General features: G+C 38.2%; 1 protein-coding gene across 1 annotated transcript in view; it reads left to right on the top strand.

Annotated features, from left to right (window-relative positions):
• The window catches only part of MAP7 (microtubule associated protein 7), a 97676-nt gene that overhangs the window by 62186 nt on the left and 18784 nt on the right, over nt 1-16706 (top strand). The window contains exons 4-8 of the mRNA XM_082303001.1: nt 1770-1933; nt 2692-2803; nt 6149-6259; nt 11984-12097; nt 15472-15620. Of these exons, the coding sequence (XP_082159127.1) occupies nt 1770-1933; nt 2692-2803; nt 6149-6259; nt 11984-12097; nt 15472-15620 (650 nt within the window). The remainder of the gene's footprint in view (nt 1-1769; nt 1934-2691; nt 2804-6148; nt 6260-11983; nt 12098-15471; nt 15621-16706) is intronic.

Below are 16706 nucleotides of genomic sequence, written 5' to 3'. Positions count from 1 at the left end.
TATTTGTTTTGAATCAGATCTATTATTTTTGTTAAAAATTATTCCAGCCGAACACTTCCATTTTCCTTGGTTAATCCATCACTAATATGTCTTTCTGTTATTGAGCTGTCTTGCTGTATCACAAAAGTGTGATTTTTATCATTCCTTCCCTGAGGAGCAGAAAGCTGAAGATAAGTGTTCTACCCAGAGGTCCAGCATCCAGATTGTCTTACCATCACTAAGAATGTACATAAATATATTTTCAGCCTTTCTCTTCTTGAATTTAGTCTTAAAAGTTCAAATGTTCTATTTTCATTACTTTTTCTAATCAGCATGACAGACTGAAACCTATGGAAATCACCATAACCAGTACCTCAAGAAAGTCTAACCATTTACATTAAGACCAGAAAGAAGAAATAATCTTCATGTCTTTTATAGGCAAATTAATATTCCAGTGGCATCAGTTAAGAAAGCTGTTGGGGCTTCTTTTTGCTTATCTTAATTTATTAATTTTCAGCAGACAACCAAAGAGCTTTTTTGTGCTAGGTTGCCACTATAAGAAGATTCCAGGCACAAAAAAGCCAGTTCATCACAGGATCTGTGGAAGTCTTGTGGCTCACAGCAGTGGCTTGTCTTGATATGATCATTAGAGTCTGTACATAAGTGACTATTCATTAAAAGCTGACATGCTGCAGCTAGCTGGATTTTCATGAGATATATGCAGTTATGCTTCTTAGATGCTCTTAGCTCTTTCAAAGAGAATGGATTTTTCAAAACTTCTGCAAAATGGTTTGATTAAATTCATTTTGAACAACTACATTGTTTGGGTTACTTAGCGTGTTCAGGGTCTGTGTAACAGGATCTGTGTGCTGGATTTGGGGTTTTTTGTGGTAGGTTGGTTTGCTTTGGTTGGGTTTTTGGTTTTTTTTATTCATTTATGAACCACTATGGTGGAAGAATACTGTAAGAGTCTGGAGCATTTCCTATGTGAAGGTAGCTCTAACTTAGACTGCAAACATATGATGTTGCATAAGGGAACAATCTAGTTCCACTCTTCTGGGCCCCAAAGCTTTCAAGGCAGCAGTGGGGAGAGATCCAGACTATTCTACATCAATGGTTTCATGTGGACTGCAGCTTAAGCCTCCGTTCTACAAAATTCATGAAAATTCAGACCCTGATACAGAGAAAAATTGATCTTGTGTAGGGCTTCTTGATTTGTCTTGATTAGTTCTTCTGAAACACGTTGTTTGAAGCTGTGAAGAAGTGGAATCATGTGACAGATTAATATTTACCTTTAGACTTCTTTGGTGGATAACTTCTTTCCTTCTGTTGGTCCAGGTGCTAGAATTCTTATCCCAGCCACTTCTATCATAAGAGATCTGTATTAATCAGTAAAGGTGAAAGTTATGATAGTTTTATCTCTCTTTTTCTGGTATTTTTTCAGTAAAATACTACAGAGAATTATCATGGTTTGTGTAACAGAAGTTGGTTCACATACATCTGACTTCAGTATTTAGGCATTTTAAGCTAGCAAAAAATCCTTTCTTCCATGAAGAAACTGTATGCTCAAATAATTTAACCGTTGGTAATTCATAATAAGTAAATTGAGATTAAATGATACCAATGTGTGGACAGGGTACATTTTAATACAGGAGGAGAGATAAAGATATTATATATGTCTGAAGAAAATGAGTTCTAAAGGTTTTCCATCTACTTTGGTTATTCAAAATGTATTAAAGACTTCATTGCATAAAGCAAGTTAATACTTTTATTTCTGATTTTTCTCACAGCTGCTAGAGAATCTGTCTGGTTAGAAAGAGAAGAGAGAGCACGGCAACATTATGAAAAACACCTAGAGGAACGCAGAAAGAAGCTGGAAGAGCAGAGACTAAAGGAAGAGAGAAGGCGAGCAGCCGTAGAGGAAAAGCGAAGGCAGAAACTAGAAGAGGAGAAGGTAAGAATGAATGTCATGAAAACACTTTTCAACTTCTTTTGCCGTAAGATACGGTACTATCAACCTTCTTCTCCAAGAGCTTATGTAAAAAATGCAACATGAACCATGGTCAGTATGACAGAGTGTGTTGGAAGGATTTTAAGCCTTGCTTGCACAGGTACTGCTTCTGTTATGAATCAAATGCAGTGAAGTTTGAGCATGCCTGGACTACAGTGTATGGCACTGCGCAAACTCATGCAGAAAAACACAAATTGGGTCAGGTTTGTAGGGTTATCTGTAAATTCTTAGCCATTCAATTTAAGAGTAGTTAAATAAAAGTTGCTCTAAGAAAACCTTTTAAAAATCAGTGTGTAATGAAATATGCTCTTGGCTGATTTGTCTCAGTTAAGCTGGGAAGTACGTGCAGTGTGATCCTATGTAAGTCACCTCATCCTTGTGGGTGTTTGGTTTCCTATCTCTCCCACTCCTCTGGTATTTAGTAGATGGGAAGTAGCACTAGGATGTGTTTGTAGAGTGGCGGGGCCACTACACAAGATCTTACCTTTTCAAAATTTCAGTTAACATTCTAACTTATTTATGGCTTACTTGCTGCTTAATTTTGTTCTAGTGTGTGTCTCAGTAGGCAGCACGTAAGCTTAAACACAATAGTAAGCTGCCAGCTTGGTTTTGTCCATGTGGATGGAGGGTAGCAGGGTTTGATGAGAAAATGCAGTTAAAAGTCCAATAGCATCCAAATGTATTATCCTGTTGTACCTAAGGAACGACATGAAGCCGTTGTACGTCGCACAATTGAAAGAAGCCAGAAGCCAAAACAAAGGCAAAACAGGTGGTCCTGGGGAGGAGCACTACACAACCGCATTAATAACACAGGTAAAGAGGGAGGCTTGCTTTGCCTGCCAGTTTCCCTTCCCCGCCAGCTAACTGACATTTACTTTTCTTCTTCTGAAAGGAAGGATAACTCAGTGTATGTTAGTTTGAATTCTTTGCTCTTGGTCCTATTATTGTTAGCAATGGCATGTTTGTGACATTCTTGTGTAGCAAAAAGATAACAAGGAGAAATCTGAACAAAAGTTACAGCTTGTTTCAGGAGTTGACTAATTCTGTAACTCCCTTGCTGCAGCTTCTCGCTTCTGCAGCTTTGCTGTTGTTCGTGAGTGTATATGTGGGTGTGCTTGTGCTGTGTCAATCTTGTGATATGAGCTACTGTGGCAAATGCTAGCTATGCGTCTCAAAAAGTAGGTCTGGTGGAAATGACCAAATACTGAGATTAAAGTAGACACAAGGAAGAAAAATTGTTCTATGTGATAAGCTATCTGTGCCTTGCACTGATATTTTGGGAAATAGAAGTCCCTTTTCTTCCCCTAAAGAAACTTAAAGATTGGAAATTTAAGTGAATTTTAGCTGTATGCTTTTTTCCCCAATTATCTTCTCTAACTTAATCTGCCAATCATTAATGTGTATATGCCCTGTTAAATATGAATCAACACCCCAAAAAGAGAACTTTTCCTTTACTTCTTATAACAGAAATTTATACTTAAAGTTCTTTTCTTCCTATTATAGTTTCAATGTGTCCAATCTTTCATCAGGGGAGAAAAAAAAAAAATTGAGAAAAGAATGCTCTGAAATCTTTGTCATATATAAATTCAATAAACAGTTATTTTTCATAAAAGGTTACTTTTTTGCTTAACTTTGTATAACTTATTTGATTTTTATTTTATTTTATGTGAAAAATCATTGTCTTGCATTCTGTCCCTAGGTTATTTTTTTGAATCATCATTCACCTTTCTCGATTTAGCAGGCCTGGAGCACCACTTCAAATCTCTGGGTGGTGCTAGAAAACCTGGTACATAATGCTGTGGTTTGTTATTCCCTTACCCATAGCTAGTTCTCAGGAAGTGAGATCATCAGTAACTAAACCACCCTCATGTAGTTGCAATGCATGCTTAACACCATGCTGATAGATTAGAACTGTTGTTAGTACCAGATTTTTCATTATTGTTTGTTTTTATGGTGGAGAGTTACTGCTGGCTGACTCTAAAGATTTGGCACAATTCACTGAAATGAAGCATAACGTTCTATCTACTGGAATTCAAGGAGAGGAAATTTGAATATTTTGTTATTTTCTAAAACACTTTTTGCATACTGCACGCAGGATTTACAATTATTTTGCACATGAACACAGACACATAACCAGCTGCGTTGGCCGTTTTGTTGCTCATGGGTATTTTAATTCCTTTTTTGTTGTTGTTTCTTTTTTGGGTTTTTTTTTGGATAAAGAAAGCAGCAATTTTCCAGGCAATAGATTGCATTTGGCCTATTCTACATTTATAGGGTTCGTATTGCTGACATTTGTATGCAAATCCTTATGCTGAATGTCATTCATTTAAATAAGGTTCATTGACACGAGAAATGTTGTCATGCCTAATATCAGAGGTGATTTTCAATATTGTCATTTGTCATCTTCAGAAAGCCAGTTTATGCAGTACAGCCTTTCTGCCATATGTAGAAACTTTATGGCTGTACTGATACACTACGTAGTTTCTCAATGGCAGATGAGACCTGAGATCAAAATCACCACCCCATTCCCACAAATCTTGTTCTGTTCTCAGGAAGCCTGAGCATTGTGTCTCCAGTAATGACTTGCACAGGGCATTCTCCAATTTACCCCGTAGATCAATGTGGGATCATCTTGCCAGCCTACAGAGGTCTTGTTCTTAGTTATAACATTCAGATGTCTCCTTTTTTAAAACCCATTTCTGAGTTTCGTTCCCCTCCCAGTATCCAGTCCGCCAGTTCTATGCCCTCGCCAAGTCATTCTAACATCAAAGCCTGCATATAATCACATGGGGTAGGGAGAATCTTTCTTCAGTCTAACCAGTTATGGTGAATCCTATATAGTTCCTAGAACTGGGGAGAGTTAAGGTATTTTTCATATACTCTATTTCTATGAAATTTTTTTGTACACAGTGAGTAAAATTTAATCTATTAGGACAGAACAGGTAAATACAGTGTTAATACATTTGCCATAAATAAACAATGGCAAATAATATTTCAGCAGCACCATCCTTAATGCTGTCATTGTCCTGAATTTGTATCTGCTTTGAAAACAGTGTACAGACAAAGTTTTGCACACACAGAATATGAATCAGCAGAGCAGTTATGCATATGCTCAAGCCTCATTGAATTTCAGCATGGTTGAGTGCCTTGCTGAGTAGTGCTGAGGTTCAGTACATGCTAAAACATAAGCAAGAGCAGTGTTGATTCTCACAGCATCTTTTGAACGTCAGATTTACAAATGGAAATTTGTAATGGAGAATGTGTAGTCGATACATGGAGCTTGGAGCTCTTTTTGTTTGGGGTTTTTTTAGAGAGAGAGAAAAGAAAGGACATAGCAAACTTCCTGTGACACGCATATGCATGAAGTGTGTGCAGTCTCTATTCTTGAAATAACCATCACCCCCTCAGCAGGGTGCAGATGCTGACTGCGGCAGTTGTGCAAAAGATGTAATACTGCTAGAGAAACTGCAGAGAAACTAAAATAAAATTATAAATCTTTTGTGTTATGTATGCCAAGTAGGTGCATTATAAGTACCTTCCTCAGAAGCTGATTTTTTTTAATCTGCTAAGGTGTGTGCTGAGTTGGATTGACTCACTACGACTTCATTCTCAGCACACTGAAAATAACTCTGTGGTGGGTGGCTTAGCACCTATACATAACTGTGGGATTTTTAACAAAATCTTTTAATTTATTTTGTGCTTACCCTCACTTCCTTTGTGTGCTAGTCTTCCCTAATCTCTCAGCATTGCACTGTCACAATATTGACCATCTACCTAGTAACAGTGCCCTGTCACCTTTTATTCAGGTGCCAAGGTGTTTTTTTTTGTGAATAACTGTGTTTCCAAGAATCTTGGTCCTTTCCTGAAGCTTTCTGTTGTAAGTCATGAGCAAAGATTTTCTGACAATATTGAAAGTCTTTAGATTGCAACCCATGGAGTGACAGTGAACAGAATATTTTACGCATTTGAAGCTTAAATTGTGTTGTGCCCAGTCTTTGAGTCACCTGTACAACATCTGCTGAGAAATCCATTCTATTTTGGAAGTTCTTGTGGTAGAGCAGGAGTGACCTAGTCCTGTTTTCCTCCTCCCACTAGTGAGCTAGGAACTTGCACTATTGCATGTGGGCTGTCAATTAGCATTATCTCCATTTGTTTTAGATCGAGACAGGCGGTCTGTTTCAACAATGAACCTTTCGAAACATGTTGATCCAGTCATTAACAAGCGGCTCTCCTCCTCATCTGCAACATTACTAAATTCTCCAGACAGAGGTACAGTTTTGAAGAAAAAAAGCATTAAAAGAGTAGCAAGAAAGAATTTTCTATACTGAGGTATTACTTTGCACATAAAACAAGCTTCTGAAGTCATTTTCATTTCATCTAAGTGATAGTGGAAAGACTTCAAATGTGACAAGTAAATGGTTGAACACTTTTTCCTGTGAGAACAAAGAACTCTTGTTTTTCAAAACAAGAGAGCTTACCTAAACAATCCTACTTTAGCAAACAATAAAAGCAGTGCTTCTGTCAGGTTTTTAGTAAATGAGGTACAACTGTTGAAAAAATACATCACTCCATAGTGCATGCAATCGTGTGACTTTTATTTGCATTAGACCACTTTGTCATTATTTTGTTTTCCTTTCTTTTCTGGTAATAGTTCTTGAATGTCTAAGAACATGTTGCATGAAGCTTTCAAGCTTATTACAATTTTTACTTTCTTACAATTTTTTTATTACCAATTTTGGTTATCTTTATGGAAGAGGTATGTGTGTTTCTCATATTGTCTGTTTATTGACTTTTTGTGTCCAGTTATTTCTCAAGGATTGCTTCATTTCAGTGTACATTTTTGGTGTTTACAAGTCTGAGAAATTATAAACCATCAAGCTTTTAAAAATTAACATAGCTGAATTGCTGCCTCTGTTCTGAGGACTTACGAGATTGAAGCATTGAGCTTAAAAGTTTCATAAAAGAATGTCTCTTGTGTAACTTGTGCAAAGAGCTTTATAGTAAAGTACTTGGTAGGGATTTTTTTTGTCCTCCACTGAGAATGAGTTCTGTCCCATTTCAATCCATAAAGTTATTTTAAAAACCAATTTTTTAAATGGACTTCTAGTTGTGTTGTCTGGTCGATGTTATTATTTGTGTGTCTGAATTAAGTTCCAAGTTTGCTTGAACATGTGTATCTGGTTGATTTGATGAGCCATGTTCATCCTAGTGGGCTAACCTAGTTGTACAGCCTGGTAACTGGTGAAAAATACAGTATTGCATTAGGAAATAATTTATTCCTGAACACCAGTCATTTCTTGCTCCAAATGTTGAAATCCAGTCAGTTTTAACTTTATTAGCTTTTCAGGTGTGTATATTTTTTTCAGATGGTTGCTGTTCTTTGCCAGGGGATGCTTTTTTGAGGAAGGATCTTGGTGATGTGGGCAGGTGAACTGCAGCAGGCATTAAGTATGAAGAATAGTTTCTTATGGACTGTAACACAGTGTTTTAGCTTCTGCCACCCATTTCAAATTCAGGAGAAGTTAAACTGAATACTATGCAGTCTAGTGGTAAGGAAGGAAAAGGAATATGGAAGTGATGGCCTGATGTCAAAATGCTGAGGCATTCTTTGCTTGGCATTTTTACTAAAACAGCACAGAACTCTTCAGGAGTCTCTTGTGACTTTCACAGACTCCAAGAGAGAAAGGAAATCCAAATGCTATAAATGCTTTTTCTCATGCAAAGTCAGATACCTAAATCTAGTTGAGCCATGTATCTGGAGAAATGCCACTAGTCTCTCCAGTGGCCTCAACCTCTTAAGGGCAGGTGCTTAAAGGAAGGCTGCGACTGCCTGCTCTCCATTTCACCTTCCAGAGGGCACCCAATCACACTTTGTCTGTAATACAGACTCCTACCTGCAAAACCATGAGCTGGAGATAAGGATGATAAGCTTACCTACTAATTGGTTTACAGCTGTCAACAAGAACTTGTCATCTGTTGTGCAGCACATTTTTATCCTTTGAAGGACAGTATATAGATATATTTTTTTTTGGTGCAGCAAAAGACAAAAGTTTTCATTAGCTAATTGGCTAAAAGACTGGTTAATGGCATTTCAAGTGTTGCATTGCCATATAACTCTTTATCACAGTTGTACAATTGGGCAGCTAGAACAGGCTTCTCATTGTGCTTTTATGTTACTGTAGTTAGTGAATAGTTGAAATTGTAACAAAACATAAACACACATCTTCAAGTGGAGAAAACTGCTGTTGACCACTAGATTTTGGCAATTGTGCTCTTTAAGGAGAGCTTAGAATAGGGGATAATACTTTTGATGAAGAATGAGTCATATACTTTAAGTTTCGCAAAACTCGCACCCTAGTTGTTTTCTTCCCCCTCTCTGCAGTGACTTTTCTTTCAAGCAGATGATGGTCTCAATCATTGCATCATCATTTTCTGCAACCATTAGAGAAGACATTCAGGGACTCCAGTATTGTTTCCTGTTGAAAGAGCAGTTTTCCCCTATCTACTCGTCACCATATTGTGTATGTGTATAAGCAAACACCACATTTATCAATGAGAGTCTCCTTTGTGGTGCTCATCAGAAGGCCTGTTAAATCCCTGCTTCCCATCTGTTCCTACAACTAATCAACTGCTGCTGTTTGCTTACTTGCAAATTATTCTGTTGCTGCTAAGACAACTTTCCAGTATTCAGGTTGTATATCCTGAAGACAAATACAGATGATTGTAGCCAGTTTACTTTTGCCAGCTCCCTGCCACTTTGTGTGATTTTTAGTTACAAGTTAAGTTATAAAGATCTTTAATCTGTTAAAAATAACCTGCTTATGGCTGTGGGTAAGGGTAATTGCTTGTACCAGCAACCCTACCACAAATGTGCTTCCTGTGTGAAAACAGAGCAATAAAAGCTGAGAGAGTTGGGCTTGTTCAGCCTGGAGAAGAGAAGGCTCCAGGCAGACTTTACAGCAAAAGGGTCCTCCAAGAGAGCTGGGGAAGGATGTTTTACAAGGACATGTAGTAATAGGGCCAAGAGGTAATTAATATTAGATATTAGGAAGAAAATCTTCACTCTGAGGCTGGTGAGATAGGTTGGTGGAGACAGGTGGAACAGGTTGCCTAGAGAAGTAGTGGATGCCCAAGGTCTGGCTGGATGGGGCCTTGAGCAACCTGGTATAATGGAAGGTGTCCCTGCCCATGAGAGGAAGGTTGGAACTAGATGATCTTTCAGGTCCCTTCCAACCCAAACCATTCTTTTATTCTATGAAACAGCCCTCAGAATGATAGCTTAACACATTATGAGAACAAAAAATACTGCTTGCTCTTGTCTGTCAGATGGTTTTAAACACTAACTCTTGAAAATGTCACCCTGAGGCATTAAAAACAAGAGCAAGAAAAAAAACCCTGACCTCATTATCTTAAAGTTGATCTTATTATTTTGGGATGCACTTTGTTTGGTATTCAGTTTTGCTCCAGTGTGGTTCGGACACCAAACTGAAGCTGTTCAATGCATTTAGGTGTTAATACCCTTGTACTCGGAACTAAGTGGGTGAAAGTTTGTCTGTTCTAGGTGAATGGTGGTGCTAATCAGTAAAATATCTATTGAAAGTGTCAAGTATGATGCCTTCAGGGACTTGAGCCTTTGGAAAATTCAGTATGTGTATCTAAAAGAACTCTGATCTAAACTCATTATAGAGATTCAGGGAGACTTCACTCCAAGATCCTGGCTAAAACTATTTTGACTCTGAACCAGGCTTATTGCTTATATGGAGAAGAAAGGTTTTGTAGGACTCTCCTAGCTCACTGTTGTGTGTATCAGCTAGCTCACTCCCAAACACTGCCTCACTGCTTTAGTTAGATGCTATGGACACGTGACTGCTTCCAATAGGATACGAGCTCCCCAGAGTTAGGGCCAAAAATAATTAAGCCATACTCATCTTTAGGGTGAGGGACATGTGAGACATGGCAGGTGAGACTGGTATTCTAAATAATCAGTCTCTTAGCTGTATCCTCTTGAGATTACTTCCTCTCTGTGGCCTCAATGAGAGGTAAGGCTTGCAGCTGCCCCACAGGGACATATTTATGTTGTGACATCTACTTATAATGTACAGATAAACTCCAAGAAATGAATGGTGTATATATAGTATTTATATGTTTACTGGCCTAAAACATCAGGGACTGCTTTCTCAAGTTGTGTGATCTTTATGTTAAACTACAGTAGAAGAGTTTCTCCAGAGTGATCCACAATCATACCTGTGAGCCTCACTTTTAAACCCTGAGACCACAAAAAAGAATCTGTTGTCTTGCAACAGTAGCTTTAAACAGTGATCATACTGAGCACGGTGCCTGGAGATGAAAGGAAGCAAAGACTTCACTGTTATTGCATCCAGTTTAATGGTAGTTCTGTGATTTCTTCATTGTTAAACTGCAAGCTTAATGATAAATGTGTGTGCTGTAATGGAGGTTCTGTAGGGTATTCTGTGTGTCTGTGTGATCTGTACCATTGCAGAATGGAACCATTGATCACAAAAACCTTTGGCAATAGTACATTATGTAAAAGGACAGTCATGAAGAGAGCCTGCTGTGTTTGAGAGTCTTATATTTCTATAGTAATGCCCCTTATTGAGTTAGCAGAATTTAAGGCAGCAATTTGAGAAGTGCAAAACAGCACTGGGGGCAGATTAAGCAATTATATTTTCATAGGAGGAGATTGAGATCAGCCTGTCTTTTCATGGGGCTCAGCAAGGAGTAGATTAAAGACAGATTCAGAGTTTATGTCTATTAAAAGTGATGGATCTCTTCCTTTAAAAATGCAAATGAATGTCAGGTTTATTACAGCCAGTCACTTCAATGAATGTTACAGAGATTGAGCCTTACAGATTCAAGCTGCAGTTTTGTTGCTGCAAACGCTAAACTAAGGCAAATGAATGCTAAGATGTAAGAAGACGTGATTTCGCTTGCAATATCAAGGTTATTGCTATAGTGTAAGCTTGCTATAATGAACTACTTTGGGAACTACTTGAATGTTTTGGTTTGTGATGCTCATTATAAAACATTTTGTTGTATTGGAATATCAAGGAAATACCCAATTCAACACAGAGATTAACTTATGCAGTTTTTCTTATTAATTCTTCACCATGATAAATGTTTAATTAGTATTTTTTTAAAAAGTAAAGAAACCTTACAAGATAAAAAGACTTAATTGACAAGCTGTGTTTGCATTAGACAACACTGGGAAAAGCAAAGCAACAGTGTGATTGTAGCCAAGTCAACATCTAGTGCATTTTCAAAACAGAGCAACGATGCGAAAAGTTGATTCTTTTTACTGTTCTACATGGAAAGTGATCATTGGGCAGAGATCTTTGGGCAGAGAATTCATGATCAAATATATTTAATGTTTTCTGTGGCTTCACCTATTACTGACACAACTGTAGCTGCTGAGCTTGGTATCGGCAGTTGAGGTGCACTCTCCTTTTGCAACGCTTCAATAAAACCTCATTGACACAATTCTCTGTATTGCAGTAAGTAACCTTCTTTGGTTATTCTAGGTAGGTGGCAAACTTTGGAAGGTGTTTAAGTGTAACTGGAAGGTTTATACATCTTTTGTGTAGGAAGAGTTTGGGACACAAACATCTCTGTTGAAGTCTATATTTAGGAGTGGCAACTGTTCTCCCAGTAGGGAAATTATCCTATCATTCCTAATACGGAATGTGGCAGATGTGCAAAATATCTGTATTAATTTGGTAACAATTTGCCATAATGCCACAGGCAGTAGCACAAATTAAATGTTCAGGTGTATATGTTTCTATAGGAGTTCTTGTGCTAAAAAGGAGTAATAATAAAATGCAAAACACTGAACTATTGTATGCTTTTGATCTCTGAAGGATAGTTTCAAGATTTTCATGGTATGCAGCAGTGAGGAAATAGTACTAATACTCCTGCAGCATGTGCTTATTTGTGAAGTGTTTGATCTAACATCTTGCTTGTATGGTGCATGTTCAGCTCGCCGTCTTCAGCTCAGTCCATGGGAGAGCAGCATCGTTAGCAGGCTCCTGACGCCCACTCACTCATTCCTGGCTCGGAGTAAAAGCACAGCTGCATTGTCTGGAGATGCAGGTAATCCTATAAAAACAGAGGCTTCATGTCTCAGACACTTATTTTTGCAGATTCCCTGCAGGATGTTGTAAAGTCATTGATCTAATTATGAGTGTGTGGTAGCACCCAGAATGAACTTGAATATCCATGATTAGTGTGCATGACAGCATGAAAGCTTTTTTGTACAGTTGTTTGCTATGCCTCTTTCTCTTTCTCCTACCACCTCTTTCTTACTTTTGCCTCTTCATCAATGCAATAAATGAGTACAAAACATGCAGGGCAACATCACGATGACCATGGCTGTATAAGGAAATGCACACCTCGTTGGAAAGAGCTGATTCAGCACATCCACTGCTAAAGCTGTCAGCTGCTTGCTGCAAAGGAGTTTCAGCCCCTACCAGAGCACTTCCCATAAGGAGAAAGTTAGACTTGTATAAAGATAGGCCCTGGCTACTGTGCATTTAATACACGTGAAGTTAAATGTGCAGGTTTAGCGAGGTTATAATATTTGTAAAGTTGTCTGCCTACCCCAGAACAGCTCCCTGATGGTACTTACTGAGGGAAAATTAATGTGCAGAAATGTGATGATATTACTAGGGGGTAACTGAAGGCCCAGGCAAAACTGTATTGCAAAGACAACCGGGGGATACTTGCTTATCATGTGTTTTAGGCAGGTGACAGCTGCCTCTTCTTTTATCATAGGATGTTTTATAATAGGATGTTTTATAATCATCCACTGGGAACTTTACCATTACACACAGCACGTGCAGCAATATATTACTGTAAGTCTAGGCAAGTCTTTCTTGTCTGATGTGGACAGGATTTTTATTCTAATTAAAGAACATAGAAGGTAAGAAGGAACAGAGATCTGCTAAGATTACTTTTAAAGAAGCTTTCACTTAAGAACTCTTGTAACTAATTAGGCTGCAGTACATTTCCACAGGGGTAGTGCTGTAGGAGCAAAAATGTGGATGATATTCTGCAAATAGTTGAATTAACAAGCGCAGAATTCTTTATTGCTCTTTGAAAATGATACCTTGTAAAATTAATATTTAATGTCACCTACCAAGCAGGATATTGGAAATTCAGCTCTTCATTAGGGAATAGTTGAGAAGGTAGCATGCAAGTGATTACCTTCCTGGAGCAAGCATGAAGCTTTTTGTGACTGCTGTTGTTTATACTGCACAACAAAGTCTAAACTGAGTGGAGTATTGAGAAAGGCTACAAGTAGCAGGAAAGACTGATTTGTCAGTTCAGTCTGAGATGATTCCCTGAAATGCCTTCCCTATGCTAACTGGAACCATACCACTCAGAAACATAATCCAGCTGCTCATTGTTTTCCAGGTATTATTCTCTAGGAGCAATAGCTTCAGCCCCTTCGTACAGGATGCTTCCTGGAGATTAATGATCAGGTGATAGCAATGGCTCACAGTTGTGCTCTGAGCACTCCACTCATCCCAGCCTGCCATTTTTCCCTAGAAAATTACCCTGCCCTTTGGCTGTAAAAATAAATTGCAAGGTAAAAAATCCAAACTGAGTTAAATATGAATTCATGTCCTTAAATTTTAAGTGGGCTCTTACGGACATCCAGCATAAGACTACAACTGGATCTATTTTTAAATAAATCCTTCAATACCAAAATGTTTTTTCAATGGCTTTCAAAAAGCTCCTCTGAATAGATGTAATCCTGTTAGTACATGATTCATTGGAAGTGCTGCCTAAAGCATTGTTTGGCAACATCACAAATGAAAATGAACTGTTTGTCTTTTAATACTTGTGATGTCATCCTTGGTGGTAACTTCAGATAATTAGCATGCAGAAGGGGAATTGAATCACAGAGCAGAAGCCACATAAATTTATAAGTGCTGTAAAACATACATTATGCTGCTGCCTCCTATCTGGTTTAACGATGCCCTCAACCAAAATGAAAACATAAACAAAAATCCCTGTTTTCTTTCTTCTTGCTTGTTTTTAAGTTAGTCATAATTCCTCATTAAATATAAATCTCTGTAAACTCTAAGGCAAGCATTAGTGCCATTGCTGTAACACTTACATGAGACTCTTTATTCATAATGTTAATCTCTTGGTGCAGGAGAATTTGCAGCATTAGTACTGTTAAGTCTATGAGCTCTTCCTGTAACAGCAGCTGTACTTTTGTCAGACTAGAAGAATTAACTGTATGTAGAACTGCATTCTTTCAAGTGTGCTCAGAGAGGGATATACAGGCAAGAAATATTGATTTGGTTTGGTTTTTTTTTATTAAGAAAACAGAGGAGTTAAATTTCTTTTATGTGGGAAAAAAAAAAAGAATAGGAAAGATACTATATAGAGCCCCTTTTTTTCCTCAAGTAACATGCTGGATAATAATTGTGCTAAAACTCAATTAAATGGCCAGAAGAGACAAAGAGGAGCAGACAAATAAAACTCTGCAGTAACAGTATAGTTTTCCCCAATCTTCTCCTTCAGTTAAATCAAGAGAAAGTCCAAGAACACTTTGCTGCAAGAAGTTTCCCATGCTATGTTTTGCAGTTAAAGTTCTCTTTGAAGATAAAATCAGAACACTGTATATCTGATACCTGCTATTGTCAGGTCTTTTGGTAATAATCTTTTTCCTTGTGCAAACCAACAAAAGCTGCCATCCTGGTTACTCAAATACTAATTGCCAAGCTGATTTGTTGTTGTCAGCCTGCTTTTTTTTTAATGTGTAAAATAGTTTGCTGTTGAGAATGTATTTGAGTAAGTTGTTTTTCTAGCAGTATCAAGAAATATGGTGGGTTAAAATAATCCTAAAAAGAAGGAATTAAAAAAAAAAAAATCACTTGCTAAAAATTGTAGACAGCAATTTCATTGATTTCCTAGTTGAAACTGTTTTGTGTTGTTAATGGGTTTTGATCTTTGTGTGTATGTCTCCTTTAATTTTTCTTCACTTCCAATGCAATTCGTAGGCATTCTGATTTTAGTTCGATTGTTTGCTATTCTGAATGTAATTGAAACTCATTTCAATGCATGTACTAAGCTAACCTGTCAGACCAGCCATTGTTTCTTCTGCTTTTTCAGAACCACCAGTTGTACAAAACCTTAACAGGAAAATATTGATACTATCTACTACCCACTATCATGGCATAATTCTTAATTTTTAAAAAAGAAATGATTAGTTTACAAATGGAAAAGTGCACGAGCACCTATTGAACTTGCATCCTTACTGTATGTGTGGCCAAGCTAACGTGTCAAATGATGGTTCTGACTTGATAATTAGTGATTTCTCAATGTATTAATACCTTCTTTCTTTTCTGTCTTTCTCGGTCTTTTCTGTTCCTGCTGGCTTTCCTCTGTCAATTCTCCAATGCTACTCTGTAATTAAAACTAATAAATAACAAACCCAACCAACACCGTAGTTATCCCCGTTTGTCCCCGTTCAGCATCTTGCAGCCCCCTCAGTCCTCTGTCCTACAAGGCCATGAACTGCAGGAATTCAGGAGAACGAGCAAAACTTTATGCTTCTACTGATGCTGTTGGACGTCGGAGAACAACGCACCTTGCAGGGGTAAGCTTGGCACCTGTGCTTAGTGTCCCATGCCATGACCACCTGACCACACTGCTTGTTAGGATTGGAATAGCTGCAGGGATGCTTCCTACCCTCTGCACTGTCCTCACTCTCTCCAGTTTGTGTCATTGTTGGCTGGATTTTAACTGAAACATGCCACGTTACATGGTGGCATAGCCTGATTATGCACCAAAGAATCCATGTGGAAAACACTGATGTTTTCCAAACACCCATGTTTGCAGAGTAGATGCCTTAGCTTCTCACAGAGGCAGTCACAGTGCCTCGTTCTCAAGTGGATTCTTTGTTGCCTTTTAAGGCCTAAGGTGGTGTTGCCACTTTTCCCTCAGAGGGGAACTTGTCTTTCCCAGCAGGCTGTTTTCACAAAGGTTCCAGAAATTGATGTCATCTGAGACCTCTAGAAAATTCAGCTGAGCCCCTAGAATAAAGAGGGGGAATGCATGCACTCACATGTCTCTATACACAAGTGCACAGAGTACTCTTATTTCATCTGTACTTTCTTAGAAGACCAGGCTAGTAAACTTTTCCTCATTGGGAAGGAAGAAGTTGGTTTAGGAGCATGGTTTATAGGCAAGGCTTTCCACAGGTTTCTGTTCCTTCTGAACAATTTAGCAGCAGTACTAGGACTGGTCTGAGCTTTTAGGAAAATCAGAACAATGTGATACAGGTAGAACAAACTCGTGTTGACTGTGCTCCAAGCCAATGGGATGCAGTCAGATCCAGTTCAAATTCATTTGCTGAACCTGAGCAGTTATATTTTTCCTGGTACTCTACAACCTGAGCTAGTTTAGAGTGCAAGAAGAGTTGAAGTTATCTCTGCAAAAGATTGTGTAAGAAGTGCTTGCATTTTTGTTCAGCCTGGAGGGCAGAAGGTCAAGAGGCAGTGCTGCTGTTGGCATCCTTGTTGGAAGCAGTGTTAATCAAAGCGGCATGGGTCATAGCCAGTACTTAATCTTTCAGGCAGAGGGTAGTATACTGAAGTTTAAGCTAAGGCATAGCACTGGGATGTATCTCTAAAGAAATTTCATGGCACATGCATAGTGCATTGCAGTCTCCTGGCCTATTGGT

This window comes from Coloeus monedula, assembly GCF_965178545.1.
Source record: "Coloeus monedula genome assembly, chromosome: 2".
Taxonomy (NCBI): Eukaryota; Metazoa; Chordata; class Aves; order Passeriformes; family Corvidae; genus Coloeus; species Coloeus monedula.
The sequence above is the reverse complement of the archived record's forward strand: the minus strand, read 5'-3'. Positions and strand labels throughout refer to the sequence as shown.